We start from the raw sequence: 16,180 nt of genomic DNA, 5'->3' as shown, positions 1-16,180 counted from the left end.
TTTTACATCCATGTTTGTTGCTGCTCTTTTCACAATAGCTAAGAGATGGAAGCAACCTAAGTGTCCCTCAACTGACGAGTGGATAATGAAAATGTGGTTCATTTATACGATGGAGTTTTACTCAAGAGTAAAGAAGCATGAAATCATGAAATTTGAAGGTAAATGGATGGAACTAGAAACTGTTATACTAAGTGAAGTAACAGACTCAGAAACAAAAAATCGACATATGTTCTCCCTCATATGTGGATCCTATAAACAAACCCTGATAAGTGAGTTGTATCCAGATGTAACTACAGGAACCAGGATAATGGAAAGGAAACAGGGAGGTAAAGGAAAAGATAGAACCTGAAAGAGAAGAACAGTAGGAAATAGGCCTTAATAAGGGAGATATGGATAAAAATTGGGTTAGTTTAATGGAGGGGGGAGGGCAGGGTATACAAGGAACCAAGGGGATAGAGGGAAAGAAGGAGCTCAAGAGAGGTAGGACCATAGGAGAAGGGGATTAGTAAGGGAAAAAGTGGGGAAATGGGGGAACCTTAAGTGGAAGAACTATGGTGGAGGGGTGAGACAGTGTGAGAGATAAATAATGCCTAGCTAGTTTTGAAAACCAGAGGGAACCATATTACTCCTACAACCTACTAACAAATTATACATAGCAGATCAAGAAATATATGCCTAGGTAATGTTTACCTGAGAACAATTGGTCTTTGCCCAAGATTTATCTACATGACATACAGTAATTAAAAGTACCGATCTGGTGGAACTAACCTTCTTGAATGTTTAACAAACTTATTTTGAGGCATATACTAAATTTGGTCAGAGGGCCATAAAGGACAGTTTTTGCCCCTTGCCCTCCTAGGTCGACTAGTTCCAGGGGACTATGAGCATCTCTCGAGATGTCCTGTAATTGTAGTGGGTCACCCATCCTCTTGATCAAGGAGGCCCCACTAGATGGACTTGAACCAGTGTCCAGTCTACAAAGAGGAGGGTCAACACAGAGAAATCATTTCATCCATGCTTCCAAGCGAAGCCAACCATGGCCGAGCAGAACCTTTGACTTACCTTCACATAGGCAGAACTGGTAAAAGAAAGGAGCCAGAGACTCCTCCCAAGTCCACATGACCCCTAAGGAACAGATCCTCAAACGACCTTAAGAGTAAAACTAAATCCGTTTATCTGGGCCAACTGTATGACCTTGAACAACCAAAAGGAAAATATAACCAAAGATTAAATGGGCCAATATAATTTTTTAAGAGTCCATATGCATAGCTAAAGGCTACATAACAAGCAACAATGCCAGATTGGCTATACCTTCTTTTGAGTTTTTGGTCAGGGTGGCCTAAGTGACTCCCAGATAGTAACGCAGCATAGAACTGGGAAAATGAACAGCAGACCCCAATCTTATCCAAAGGAATATTGACAACTGATTACTGCTGGAAGAGGAACAGCTGACCCTCCTAAAAAAAAAGGCCTCTAGATAGGATGACTAGATTCACCAGAAGGGCAAGTAGTGGGGAATGGCTGGGGGTGCCGACAACACAGCAGACAGTAGCAGGGATATCAGAGTATAAGGGCTCTAGTGGGGGGAGGGAGGCTATGGGACGATGCCATCTGGGAAGTGGGTGTATAGTTGAATAGTATGGTTTGGGATGTTCTGTGTGATATACACACAAAAAAAAATCAACAAATTTTTAAAAATGTATTACATTTGAGGAGGAAGCCTGGAAATGTATGTCATGTTAATTAGTATAGGTGATAAACATTACCATTGAAATGTACCTGATGACTTTATAGACATACACAGGTCCCAAGGATCCAAGTGCAATTGATTATGACTAGTAACAATCAGATACATACAGATTAGAAATGCATGCACCAACATCTCAGTGTTAGTGGCAAATACAATGAGTCTTTCTGCAAGGAACAGTATATTCTAAAACGAAATGAAGATCTTTTTAAAAGGTTAAAAACTCATTCAATCTTATGTCTTACAGGGTTTATACTGAGTTCAATATTGCATAACTGTGTTAATTCAACTATAAACCTAAAATTGTGAAAGAGATGTACTCTTGCTCTGGAGTATGTTACTGAATATGTTAAAGCTGTAGTGAAATGCTTCTTCTAATTATGTAGTTATTAAAAATTAAAAAAGATTAAAAAATACTAATAATTCTTCAAAGCATAAAAATTTGCTCTTAGTAGTTAGTAGAGGTGAAAAACATTACCATTGAAATCTACCTGATGACTTTGTATCCATGCTCAGATGCCAAGGAGCTCAGAAAGTAACCGACTGTGACTAGTAATAATCAAATATATGGAGATGAGAAACGCATGTACAAACATCTTAATGTCAATTGCATTAAAAATGCATTTTTCTGTATGAAACTCTGTATTTTAATAATGAAATGGAGATCTTTTTTAAAGGTTAAAACCGCATTTAATTTTATGTCTTATAGGGTTTATACTGAGTACAATATTATATAACTGTAGTAATTCAACTCTAAACCTGAAAATTTGTAGCCAGTCTTGAAAGAGATGCATCTTAGCTCTGGAAATTGTTATTGAATATGTCAGTGCTGTTGTAATGAAATGTTTCTTCTAAGTATGTGGTTATTAAATAAATAATTTTTTAAAATGTTGAGATGGGAGTCAGAAAGATGGCTCAGGTATTTAGAAGACTCAGTTGCTGCTCTTCAAGAGGACCCAAATTTGTTTCCTAGCAACCATTTCAGGTGGGTCCCAACCACCTGTAACTACAGCTCCAGGGAATCTGAATTATTCTTTGACCTCCACAAGCACTGGCACACTGTGGCAGACTCACTTGAATAAAAATACTCTGCAAGAGTGGCAAGCGCTTTTAACTGCAGACACATTTCTCTAGTCTCGATAAAGATTCCTCTTTAAAATAAAAATTGAGATGACGGAAAAATCCCAGGCCAGCACTTTTCACCTGAAATACGAGAGAGAGAGAGAGAGAGAGAGAGAGAGAGAGAGAGAGAGAGATACTCACTTCAACATGTTGACAAGTTTGAATGAGCTTAGCCAAAAGGGTCTCCAGTTCTGTGTTCCTCTTAATAAGGTTGGTAAGGTTACTCTCTAAGTTTTGCTGTTTAAAAAAAGAGAGAGAAGATGTTATTCTGCATACTCTTCTACTTTAGAAGATATAAAATTATTCATCTTCAAAAACATGCATAATTTTTTCAGATTCTAAGTATTTACACATTTAAAGTGGATTTTCAAAAGTTGTATTTCAAAGAATCTTCCATGTATATTCAAAAATCAACTTTCTATTCATTATTATTGTGGTAACTCACTTAAATTTAATTGAATAATAGTGTATGCTATTGATAGGAGATGAATTAGGGAGAAAGTATGTAGTTTGACATGTATCCCTTTGTTTAATTGTTGTTAGCCACCACGTTGGTTCTGGGAATTGAACCCGGGTCCTCTGCAAGAGCAGCCAATGCTCTTAACCCCCAAGCCATCTCTTTCATTTCCAGGATGTTCTTTATCATATCTCCGTTTTCTTGTAAATTGTTTTCTGCTCCTTGTCCAAGAATGCAATTCCCCTCATAATTTCAAGAGAACTAAACATACTTGTTCTTAAGCTTTTTGAGGAACAGTCATTCCACATTCCCTGGTGTTTGCTTAATGTTTTTCAAGTATATTATTTTATCTTGTGTCTTGTAATTTTTGTCTGACAGTTCATCTGCAATGAACTTTGTTCCTCGGGCTGTGATTTGGGTATTGATATAGCCTAGCCAGGCGAGGTGCACACTCTAAGGTTAGGACCTGTTCTTTTCCCAAACAAGGTACTCCCACAAGAAATCCCTATGCAAGTGAGGCACAAATCCTACTTTGGCTCAGTGCCCCAGGTCCTTTCCATGTGACTTCCATGTCTGGCTTCAGTTCCAGAAAAAGTGTGAGGTGTCCTTTGAGCCAAGTGTGTGCATGGGGAATCTTTTTCTCCATCTGTGTGGGGCTTTTGCCACAAGAAGTACACACTCCCCTAAGTGTTTCCTAATATCCCCACGGTTGTACCTCATCCTCACTTCTTGATAGCAGCCCAGATTTAGCTTCCAGTCACCATTCTGTCCTTACTTTCACTTGTGGTCCTTGAAATTTTCCCACTTACGTTTAAGCTAAGTTATATTACTTTATAAAATGAGTCTGACAGAGCAACTTAGATACAACCTAATGATCTTCTGTTTGAAAAAATGAGATGCTCTTTATAACAACCACCCTCTCTCTCACACAAAAATAGCTGAAAGGTTTTCTAGTGTTTGGACTAAATGAACTGCAGCTGGTAATGTCTTTAAGGTCAGAGAATAATTCTGAGGTATTCCATTAGTCAACGTCCTTGGTTTAGATATGACTATTATAAGGTATATTAGTCAACTTCTTTTAGTGTGTTAATCTTACAGAATCCTTTTACTTTTCTTTTTGGCTGACCATACATAGCAGGAAATTTCTAGAGAAATACATCATCTAACTGTTTACAGTTCAATTGTCATAGGTATGACTTTTATATAGTTAGTAAGACAGCCAAATAAATGCAATCCAACACACTCAGATTTTACAAACATCTGCTTGCCTACCCCTCCCTTTATTGAGTATACCTCATGCATAAAATCTGGTTTTAATCAACTAATACAAAGACTAAAGCCTGTGGTTTAAACACTTTGACCTACCCAAATCCTCTAGGGTTGTTCAAATTTAAATAGTATAAGTGTTATTGAGGTCCACAAAGAATTACTGAGGCAGTTATAAACATAATAAAGGGAAATTAAGTTGGGGGAGATTTGTTTCCAAGTAGTACCAAAGGGGCTGACAACACATTTGAAGAGAACATGGGCAGTGGGACAGGAATAAAATCCAGTCTTCACTAAGCCATGTATCCATAAGCTTCCGCTACAAAAACTACAGTGGAGGTTTTCTGAATTTAACTCTGCCACCAACATCCTGTGTGGTGGTGAGCAGTTATTTAACCTTCTAATTTTGATTGTGCTTTTTTAAAAAAAATAACATTTTTCTTTTTAAGAGTCTTAGAGGAGCTGGAGAAATGGTTCAGTGGTTCAGAGCACTGCCTGCTCTTGCAGAGGACCTGGATTTCATTCCCAGCAGCAGCATGGTGGTTAATAATTGTCTGTAATTCTAATTTCAGGGGAATCAGCCACCTTCTTCTGATTTCAAGGACATTGTATAACCCAGGTGCACTTACAAACATGCAGACAATATACTCATATGCAAAAGAATAAAAAGAATAAATAAAATATTTTTTTAAACTCAGAACTATAGCACTTGGGAAGGGGAGGAAGGAGGATTAGTAGTTCAAGATCACCGTCTGCTCCTTGAGATCTTGACTCAAACAAAATAACAACAACAAAACTTCCCCAAGTAATGCCTACTTTCTTATGTATATGTAAACGATTCTACATAAAAAAAATTTTTTAGTTTTCTGTTGTCACCTTTAAACAGTCCTTATTTCCACATGTTCTTGTCAAGTCAAGCTTTATAGCAACCCAAGTATAGGTTTATGAGCATGAAGCGACCCAGGCAAGCATCCCAAATGGACTTTCTTGGACAAATGGCTGAACCTATCTTGGACTCAGTTGCTTATACATAATGAGGAGACAATGATCAACACATTTATCTATTCTATCTCAAAGGCCATATGAGACCATGAACAGATACATCAGCAAGCTACATAAACGTTTCTTGAAATTATGAACTCAGGGATAAAACATACAATCTGTTCTCAGATCAAGAGAGCTCTATGTCCTTTCCTTTTCTGGTGATTCTTGGATCATCTCTGAATTCACACTCTCAGAGTCTGCTTCTGGGGGAACTCACATTAAAACTGCTTCTGTGGCCATCCTAATTCATTTTAGTTGAGTTTTCCTTTTGGCGAATAGTTGAATTGAAAATAATTTTTCTGCTTTAGAAATATGTTCTTAAATGCAAGCAATCATTTGTTCGCTTCCCTCAACTTCCAGTTTTCTGGAAGGTCACATAGCTTCCAAATTCCAGGTTCGAGACTAGCACGGTCAACAAAAATTTAATGTAAGCCACAAACTTTACTCACATTTACAATGTTCAATAAGTAGAAACAGGTAAAACTAATTTTAATAACATTGTTTCAGCATATAATCAATGTATAAGCGTTGATGAGCTATATTATATTCTTTTCCCTTTTACTAAGTCATCAGAATCTTACATTTATAGGTTTGGAACACTGAAGGAATGTATTTACATCATTTACATCATTTCTACCCCTCTGTCCACCTTTCATCTCTTTCCATGTCCTCCATCACTACCTCTGAAGTTCATGACCCCTTTTCCTATAATTATTATTGTGATACACAGCAGGAACAACAACAACACACAACCTATTGAGCCCATTTGGTGTTGCTCTTGTTTAGGGCTGACCACTTGATATTGGACAACCTATCAGGAGGCCCATGCCAGGAGAAGACTGATTCTCTGTCTCTCAGAAGCCACTGAACGTAGCTCTTCCTTTAGGGATGGAGCCCTGTGAAATTCCCCTTATTGGTCTTGCCGTGTTGTCTGATATTGTCATTAAGTAGGTCTTGTTTAGAAAACCATATTATTGAGATTTCATGGGCATAGCATCCCTGTCTTGCCTAGAAGACAGTATCCAGAAGCAGGTTTCTTTGTTCTCTGGATCTCCAAATCTTTCTGCTTCCTGATCCGTGATGGCCCCTGAGTCTTAGGTGTAATGGCTGCACTGTAGCTGCATCAATTGGAACTGAAAACCGTACAGTGACATATGTTGTAAAAATAAACTTCTTTGATCAAGACAGAGAGATACACACACACACACACACAAATTAAACTTATGTAATTGTGCATATATATAATATCTAATGTTATATTATATATAATATGTAATTATATATAATTATGTAAGAACCTAAGACTCAGTGAAGGCTAATCTCACCAGAAGGTGCCATGTAATCTGTGAAGCCTTTCTTATCTCCTAGTCTTAATCAGAAATGTAATGCTGAGTCTTGCCCATCTATTTCTCTCCCCTACTTACTCAGCTCCCACACAATGCTTCAGTTATTCTGGGCAAGCCGTTCTGTAGAACTAAGTTTGTTTATCATGGGTATGAGCACATATTCTTCCATATGACTAGAATGCATATACGTATCAGGAAATAATCACTATTGAAAAGAGAGTAAAACAATACCATCCCACTATACGATCACATGGGAATATTCTGCATGGAAAACTGAATCTCTTCATTGGCCTTCCTTTCTGAAATCTAATGTACTAAATCAATTATTCAATAAACTTAGTTACTATTATAAATTGTTTAAATTCCTTTCTTTCCTCACTACTAGTGTCTGTATCTATGAAAAGGGATTTAATAATTAAGAAACATTCTCAAGGAATGTTATATACATACATCTTGATTTCTGGGAAAACAAATGCAACATGGTTGAACAAAGTTTTTAATCAAAGGTTTGTATTTAAAAATCAGACAGTCTAACGAGTATCATATACACATTTATTTCAAAGTCTGTCTTAAACCAACGCCAAGTTGCTCCTAAACTTAATTCCTTACCTCTTCCTTGGGTGAGTTTTTCACAGCACTCTAATTCTGAGAGAGGAATGGATGTGCCAAAATCCATGGAGAAGACTGAATGCTATGGATGCTATGGTTTGTGTATGGTTTGAGTATTCCCCAAGGGTCCACTCTTATTAAAACCTTGGTCTCCAGGGTGGCATAAATGAGAAATGGTAGACTCTTAGGATCTAGTTAGGGTCTAGTTCTTGGGCAACATATCCTTGGAAGGTAGATTTCATGGGACTTCCTGATGGTTCCCTCAAGAGACTTGTTATAAAAGCCTGAGTCTGGCCTCAGTACATATATATATATGTAAAATCAGTAAAACTTTTTTCTTTGTAAAATATTAGCTGCTTTGGCCAAGAGAAATGAATCAGCAGTTAAGAACACTGGCTGCTGTTGCAGAAGACCCAGGTTCGAATCCCAGCACTCATATGGTGGTTAACAGCTGTCCATAACTCCAGTTCCAGGGGATCTAATGCCTGTTCTGACCTCTGAGGGCATTTATATATATGCAGGCAATACACACACATAAAATAAAAATAATAAAATATTTAAAAATGTATTAGCTGCTTTATGGATTTTGTATTTCATTATAGCAAAAAATGCAATAAAGTTTTAGCACTACTCCACGAACTCCAGTACTATTATCTTACCATTATCACCACCAAAGAATATAAATAGTTCAGGATGATGCTTTTCAAAGTAAAAACACAAGTGGTCAGATCGAATCTTTTAATATTATCCAAAAGACTGGATGCAGGTCAGATTTTGAAGGATAAAGTTATAAAACATGTGTGGCTTAAAAAATGAGGCCAACTTACTTTATGCTAAAAGATGATTTTTTTTAATGCATCTGTTTGTAGTGCATTTTGTGGAGTTACAGTCAGCCTCCTTTGTGGGGCATACTTTGTGAGGTTTATTTGAGTTGATGATTTAACAGTCCATGGTCAGTCAGTTGATTTTACACCAATCTCCATGCAAGCCTTCAGACATGGATATGGACATCAGCAGAGAATAGTAAATCCAACTTAACAGATGAGCTTTGTACTCTTACCCAAGCATACAGCAAGGTAAGCAGACAAATGCCCCTAATTTCAGCCTTTGGAGACCTGAACCTAAGAGTCAGATTGCTGGGAATTAATGACTTGTCATTGAACACTACTATTAAAATGTATGCCTGAAATAGGAGATTTCAGTAATTCCTTTTGGGTTTTCCCAGGCCTTAAGAATGTTTGCTCTTATTCTGAAGTCAATACTTTAGAATGTCTTTAAAGTATAATATTAGGTCTGGATACCTTTCAAGGCAAACACAGATCTGACTTGTTTCATTCCATAATATTCAGAGCAACATTCAGGAACTATGTTCGTAGCTCTGACACCTAATACCACCACTCAAGCGCCATCAGGATATAGACACGTCCAGTGCCACAACCCATATATTTTTGTCTAAGGAACTTTAATCACAATCCTTAATATGAAAACACGCTTGTATTAACACATGCCACCTGCATAAAAGCATAAATTCTTTATATGTAACTGAACTCTTAAGATGTTTTAATTACATTGCAGGAGTCTGAGGCTATCTTCACATTTGACTCATGACAGACCACAAATATATGTGATTTATGTTGTTTTAATTTTTTAATGCTTTTTTCATTAGTTATGATAGTTACCATTTCCAAAGGGCCTGGCAAGACAGGCTGCCCAGGGAACTTCAAAAACCTAATAAAATACAATCTGCATACAAATTTCAGTCTAGTGTTCCATAGACTACAATTTAAGTCATTTTGATACATGATACTGTATTTACCTTGTCAGGTTTTATTTGAAATTTCAATATTAACACCACAGAATCTGTTCTTTATATTCATAAATTCCATCATCAGGAGTTCAGTGTTTATTTTTCTATCCTGGTAGTCAATAATATACAGAGAACAATTTTAAATACTGTTTATGATCCTAGATGTACTTTCAAATATTAATAGAGGTAAATAAATGTCATTGTATAGCTATATTCATTCAGTTATAATTTTGGCAGATCCAATGATGACTAGGAATTTCCAGGTATAGAGATGTGAACGGCCTTTTTTTTCACTTTTCCTCCAGTCCCATTTCTGTCCCTAAGAGAGATGAGAAACTGACTGAAAAATATACTTGTCAGGGTCCCCCCCCCCCGAGTTCTGGGAATGGAACCCAGTGCCTTGCACATTAGTTAAGCACTCCACAAACAAGTGAAATCCCTAGCCTCATACTTGTCAGTTTTGAGAAGTGGTGTTGATTGAAGTTGGACTAAGAAATTTTGAAAGCCTCAAACTTAAATATAATGGCAGAAGCTGCAAGATTATGCCTGGAGATTGAAATATTTCCAAAACGGTGGCTATATGTTTTATCAGTGCAACATGAATGAAGCATTTTCTAAGAATACAATGTAGGTCTAAGAGACACGGATAGCCCATTTTTGTAACATTACTGCTGCTCTCTGTTCCTCTGCTCAACTTCTGTTCTCTTTCCAACACTGCACTGCAGACTGCTATTGCCTATCAAGCGAGGCAACTTACATATCTGGAAGAAATCATACGGTACAGAATGTATTGTAATAACACACACAAAGAAGGAATCATACGGTACAGAATATATTGTAATAACACACATAAACACAAACACAGATTATTTGAGTTCATTACATTTGTTCAAGTGAAAAGCTTTCATAACAGGATTACATAGTGATAATATCTTAAGCCAGACTTTGGCAATCTATGGCCTACATGCCATACCCTACCCACTGCTTGATTTCCTATGACATGCCAGCTAAGAAATGAATTTACATTTTAGATACTTTTTGTTTTAGATGGCACAGTCTTGTTGTGCACACCAGTCTTATCTGGTACTCCAGTTTACTGAGGTTATAGGCATGTGCTACCACACATAGTTCATTTGGAAATAGTTTTTTTTTTTTTAATTAAAAGAAGAGTGAAATTCGGGGCATGTGAATAGTCTAAAAATTTATATTTCTCTATCTATAGAATCTCACTGGAATACATACACTCTAGTACTTCATGTACTTTCTATTGGTAGTTTTGAGCTACGGTGACAGAGTGATGTGTGGCTATAAAGACAAAACCTATTTATTGTCTGGCAAGCTAATAAAAATTGTTCCTTCTTAACAATTCAAGTACTTTTTATTAATTTACATATAGCATTTTTTCTGCAGTTCCAAAATATTTAAAAGCTTCAATACAATTTAGTTCATGCATCATTTTCAAACCTAGCTGAAGGTCAGAATGCGTCACATTCTAATCCTTAGGTACACTAACTTTTAAAGGAGAAGAATCTTTTACTATCTAACAAACAAAAATTTTAGCTCATATCAGACATAAGTTACTAACTCATTGGTAAAGTGCAGAGAATAGAGAAGTTGCTGTTTTATTTGTGGTTTTTATTTAGAGCAGAAGAAAATTCAGACCACGGAAAAGAAAGAAATTCTGGTCTCAAATTCAACCAAGTTACTTAGCCAAGAACAGGGTCAAGGATTAGTTGATGTTTGTTCCATTCAAGACTAAATATGTTGGGTTGTGAGTTTTCATTGAACTTGGAATAACTTGTTCATTCCTGTCTCTGTCAAGTCTATTCCCCTCAGTTTTTTTGTTCTTAATCTTAAAATGCACCTTTAAGGGATGCTTAGAGCAATGAATAATATCTACAAAATCCCTTGATATTGATTGATGTCCCACATGCTGTTTGTATGTCATTTCACATTACTTCCTCCATCATTCAGGGACTGAATAATGTTGAGCTTATCTGCTTTCTTCCATCTTAAGCAGACGATAACATTCCCAGATATTCATTAATGAACATGTTCTGGCATTCCTATTTAAAGATGGTTTTTAATGATACCATTATAGCAATCTCGTAGCCTTGAAAATATGAAAATATATTTCTGTTATTAAGAGTATGAAAAGACCAAATCTTTTTTTAAGACTACACCTCACATTCTGTATTTCATATTGGTATAAATGGATATAGTGAATATATTTCAAACTGAAACAGTCAACAATGTTTGGTCTAATGATATCGCATAGCTAAGTATGACTACTTGGTTTTCATAGCAATATTTACCTACCCAAGTTGTAAGTTTTATGGGAATTTGCTGTTATTGCCCAGGTACTCAAAAATGATCATTAAAATTCAGTACGTGTCCAGCTTTGCTTTTGAATTTATGGCATTCCAAGAAAATGTTCATATTATTCGTAATTTCCACACACCTACATTGTTGACACAAAAAGTATTTAAAGTCAAGGGAAGTTCATCTCTGACTCAAAAACTGGATTACCATTTTCACCCAATGTGAGCCTGGTCTGTTAGGAATTTACAGAATCAGTATTATGTAAGACAAGTCCCCATTTGGGATATTTTGCAGAATCAAAGAATATGAAAATGTGCCATTGTTTTCCAGCTTTTGGCAGCCTTCAATGACAGACCCTTGCCTGGTATTCAGAAATTCTGACTCACATTATTTCAACTCATTGCTTCCTTTGTTCTTTGGTTCTTACCTTTGCTCATCTCCTTTCTCTCATTCTTTAGCAAGCCTTATAATGCCTTTGTCTATTCAGCATGATTTATACGAAGTTGAGTTTAAAGAAGTGTGGAAATGATTGAAAAAAAGCAAGATGATGACCAAGCATTAGGTGAATGGTTCCCTCCCTACCATATACACTGCAATTGCCTGAGGACCTATAAAACAAGATGGATGGTTTACTCTTCCTTCTCAAACAGGGGATTTGAGTAAGCTGAGAGGGTCAGGGAGGGGATACTTTGAAGCTTCATGGGAATTATAACATGCAGCCAGTGTTGGAAGTACTGCTTAAAAGGAAGGCATTGGGCTGGAGAGATGGCTCAGTGGTTAAGAACACTGGCTGTTCTTGCAGAAGACCCAGGTTTGAATCCCAGCAACCACATGGCAGCTAACAACTGTCCTTAACTCCAGTTCCAGGGGATCCAACAGCCTCTTCTGTCCTCCGCGGGCATTGCATGACATGGATTCACTTACCTACATGTAGGCAATACATGCATATGCATAAAATAAAAAATTTTATAAAAAAAGGACAGCATAAGCTCAGTGATACAATGAACAAAAAGTATTTGTAATTTACTAGCTTTACACCAGGATTTATTCAAACAATGTTTTTGCATGTTTATAGCAAGTACAGAAATAAAATTATAGAGAGCCGTATCTAGACACACGGATGTATGTGAATTTATCATAAGAAAGCCCAAGAAGTTTTCTAAAACAGTGATTAGCAGCGACACATACATTGTTGTTATTAAGGAATTTAATTTGTTCTGTTGAATCATTTGAGCATTCTGAATGTCAAAAGGACTATACTTCTTTTCATATTTTGCAAAATTAATTTTATCATAAATTTGCTCTGTTGATTTCAACAGTGATTACTTAATCAGTTATATAGCAGAATTATACTACAGATGTTTATAATACAACAATATTTTTAATGTGTTACACTGAAGAGTTGGGTGGCATTTTCTAGCTCTATTAACAACAGCATTCATCCATTGTCTTATCCTTTACTTTTATAAAGGCTAACTCAGTCAACATGATTACTCTGAAAACTAGAAAGCCTGGTAGTCTAAAAGGCAAAATGCAAATATTTTTACTGATGGAAACCAAGGTGAAAACATAATATTATTTCTTTGATTAATGGCTACTTTCCTGAGGGAGAAAATTTCTGGAGAACTAATTATTTAACTTGTAGTACTTTACAAAAAATTACTCAAACATTTTCCCAAGAGTTCATTTATGTATACATAACCAAAACAAGTTAAGGGTCATTGTACTTCAAAAATGAACTACCATTTCCCTGAAACATATTTTAGTTTACATATACAATATTTTGCTAATGAGTCAAAACCAAGAAGTAAATGCTGCTTTTAAACAAGTACAAGTGGCTGTTAAGCCAGCAGGAAAAAAGTGTCCAATAAGTATGGAACTGGAAGAGACTCGCCAACTACAACAACTCCAAAGCACCACATCCTTTTTCCCACAGAATCTGGGGAGCTGGTAAGAAAGAGATTGTTGGATCACTCTAGACCTATTGACAGCAAATTTGGATCATATAGGTACACAACTATGAGAATTACTTGAATGTCCTATCATCCTTCAGTTTGAGTGGGTTCAGGATTTTTCTCAGTTTTATTAAAGGGAATGAGAAAGATGAGAAGCTAAAAGGGGATAATTGTTTTTCTTCTGCTAAAACCTTTCCTTTCTAGAGGACACCGTGCAATCCCTTCTCACCCTTTGTTATCAGGACTGTTGCCAGATCCTTCAGTCTCCATTGGAGTACAGGAAACAAAATAGATGAGGAAAATATGGCAATTATGGAGAATGGGGCCAGGGATGGAAGTCGATGTCCTGGGAGATTGATGGTTCAGAAATGAAGGTATACCTTCATTACCCATGCTTTTAACTCCACTACCACTACCAATTCTGGATTGCTTTTTCAAAATCAAACATAGATAGAACTCAGATGCTGAGAATGCGTTTTTTAAAACTTTCATTGACGTTTCCCCAGTGTAGTCTCAATTGATTTTAAATGTTTTTGTTTTTAAGTCTTAGCAGCGTTGAAAGGGAAAGAGGGCAGCCAGCAGGCAGAGGAGACAAACTCACTGTTTATGATGAAAACATGCCATCCCCTTACTTAGATGGAGTCACTTTACCCCTTGAAAACTTGGCTTCATAGAAGACTTAAAAAGCTGAAAGCAAGAACATTAACCTTTGCTCTCAGGACATTTTGGTATGATTTTGTTATTTCATTTTTCCAGTGTCTGTGACCTTGGTCCGTCACTGTGGTAGAACATTGTAGAAAGGCAGAATGTGAACATATGACATCAGAGATAGCTTAATAATTAAATGGTGATATTAGAAAGATTTGGAGGCTGTCTTTAATGACTCATTTGGGCTTCAATATCTAATGAGTAATATATCTAATAGGCAACTAACTATAAACTGGATAGAATGTGGTATCTCTGCTTCCACTTTGCATCTTTCTCCTTTGCGTTGAGTCATTCTCTTTTACAAACACCTTGGATTCCAAGAACAAGTGAAACATAAACATCTTGTGACAAGAGTCCAAAGTATACTCTAGGTAATGAGGACTTTCTTCTTGTGATAAAGCTCCCATTTATCGACTATGAGATGATCATCCAGACCACAGTCTGACCATAAATGAAAAGCTATGCATACTTTTGTTCCCTTCCTACATAATGTGTGATGTCAAGTCAGTACCCTTTAATACAGGACTAACTACACCAGCTCCCTTTGCTTTCTCACTATAGTTATACTGACTTTACCTTTTGTTGTTGTTTTTCTTTTAATTTAAATTGCTTTTTATTTATTTTTCATATTTTATTAGTTTTATTTTATGCGTATGCATATATTGCCTGCATGTAGGTAAGTGAACCCATGTTGTTCAATGCCTGCAGAGGACAGAAGAGGCTATCGGATCCCTTGGGACTGCAGTTACAGACAGTTGCTAGCTGCCATGTGGGAGGTGGGATTCAAACCCGGGTCTTCTGCAATAACAGTCAGTGTTCTTGCCCGATGCACTATCTCTCGAGCCCCCAAAATTGCTTTTCAAAAATTTCATGCATATTTACATCTTTCCATCCCTCCCTCTCCCCACTCGCATTTTTCATGTTTCTCCCTGCCCAACTCTTCTCAAATGCATGTGCGTATAAACACTAAATGTACTTGGTAGGTGGTGTGCACATATATAACGAAAGAAGGCATGTTGTTTTTCATTATTATCTTTTCCATGTGACTGAGACCTGATTTATTGGAACTCTCAGATTGTTCTGGCATAAGATTATGGTGACAGTGGTAGTAAATCAGAAAGAGAACTTTTGGCTTTCCATACATCATTATCTTTCTCCAATGTGTAATTTTTATTTGAATAATGGTCACATTACAGCAAATGACCAGAATTTCAAGAACAAAATTACTGTAATTAAAGACAGACATAAGCAGTGCACAATTTTCACAGGTGTTCTTTCTGCCAGAACATGTTCTTTCACCTCCAATTATGGCAGAACAACGGCATCTCATGAATGCAATCTATGTTACAGCTTCAACTCACTCCTCTGTCCCAAATATGCACATGTTGATGTCAGATCTCAACTCTGACCTAAGCATTGATCCCTCCCAGTTTTTTAAAAACTTTTATTATTTTTATTTTATGTGTATGAGTGTATTGACTGAGTGCATGTAAGTGCACCTCTGTCGTGCAATGCCCATGGAGGTCAGAAGAGCGCATTGGATCATCTGGAACCAGAGTTATGAATGGCTGTTAGTCACCACGTGGGTGCCGGGAATAGAACCATGTTCCTCTACATTCTGGCTTCAAACTCAACCTTTCTCCTTCTGCCTTCCAACTGCTGGGATTACAGATGTATGCCACCACTCCTGACACTGTTTTCCCTTTCTTCCCAAGGTTGCCATTCTAATCATTTTCTTCCGTGGTACTCTGGCTTTCATTTATTCATTTTTGCCTGGCCAAATGGATGGCATGGGGG

At 36.8% G+C, this 16,180-nt stretch overlaps 1 protein-coding gene across 3 annotated transcripts in view; it reads right to left on the bottom strand.

Annotated features, from left to right (window-relative positions):
* Mid1 (midline 1) overlaps positions 1–16,180 on the bottom strand; it is a 368,155-nt gene that overhangs the window by 70,743 nt on the left and 281,232 nt on the right. For all 3 annotated transcript variants that reach the window (XM_029555997.1, XM_008852914.2, XM_017803121.1), the window contains exon 3: positions 3,011–3,106. In XM_029555997.1, the coding sequence (XP_029411857.1) occupies positions 3,011–3,106 (96 nt within the window). The remainder of the gene's footprint in view (positions 1–3,010; positions 3,107–16,180) is intronic.

Source organism: Nannospalax galili, unplaced genomic scaffold, assembly GCF_000622305.1.
Source record: "Nannospalax galili isolate Female #2095 unplaced genomic scaffold, S.galili_v1.0 scaffold606, whole genome shotgun sequence".
Classification (NCBI taxonomy): Eukaryota; Metazoa; Chordata; class Mammalia; order Rodentia; family Spalacidae; genus Nannospalax; species Nannospalax galili.
Note: the sequence above shows the minus strand (reverse complement) of the source record. Positions and strands in the feature narration are given on the sequence as shown.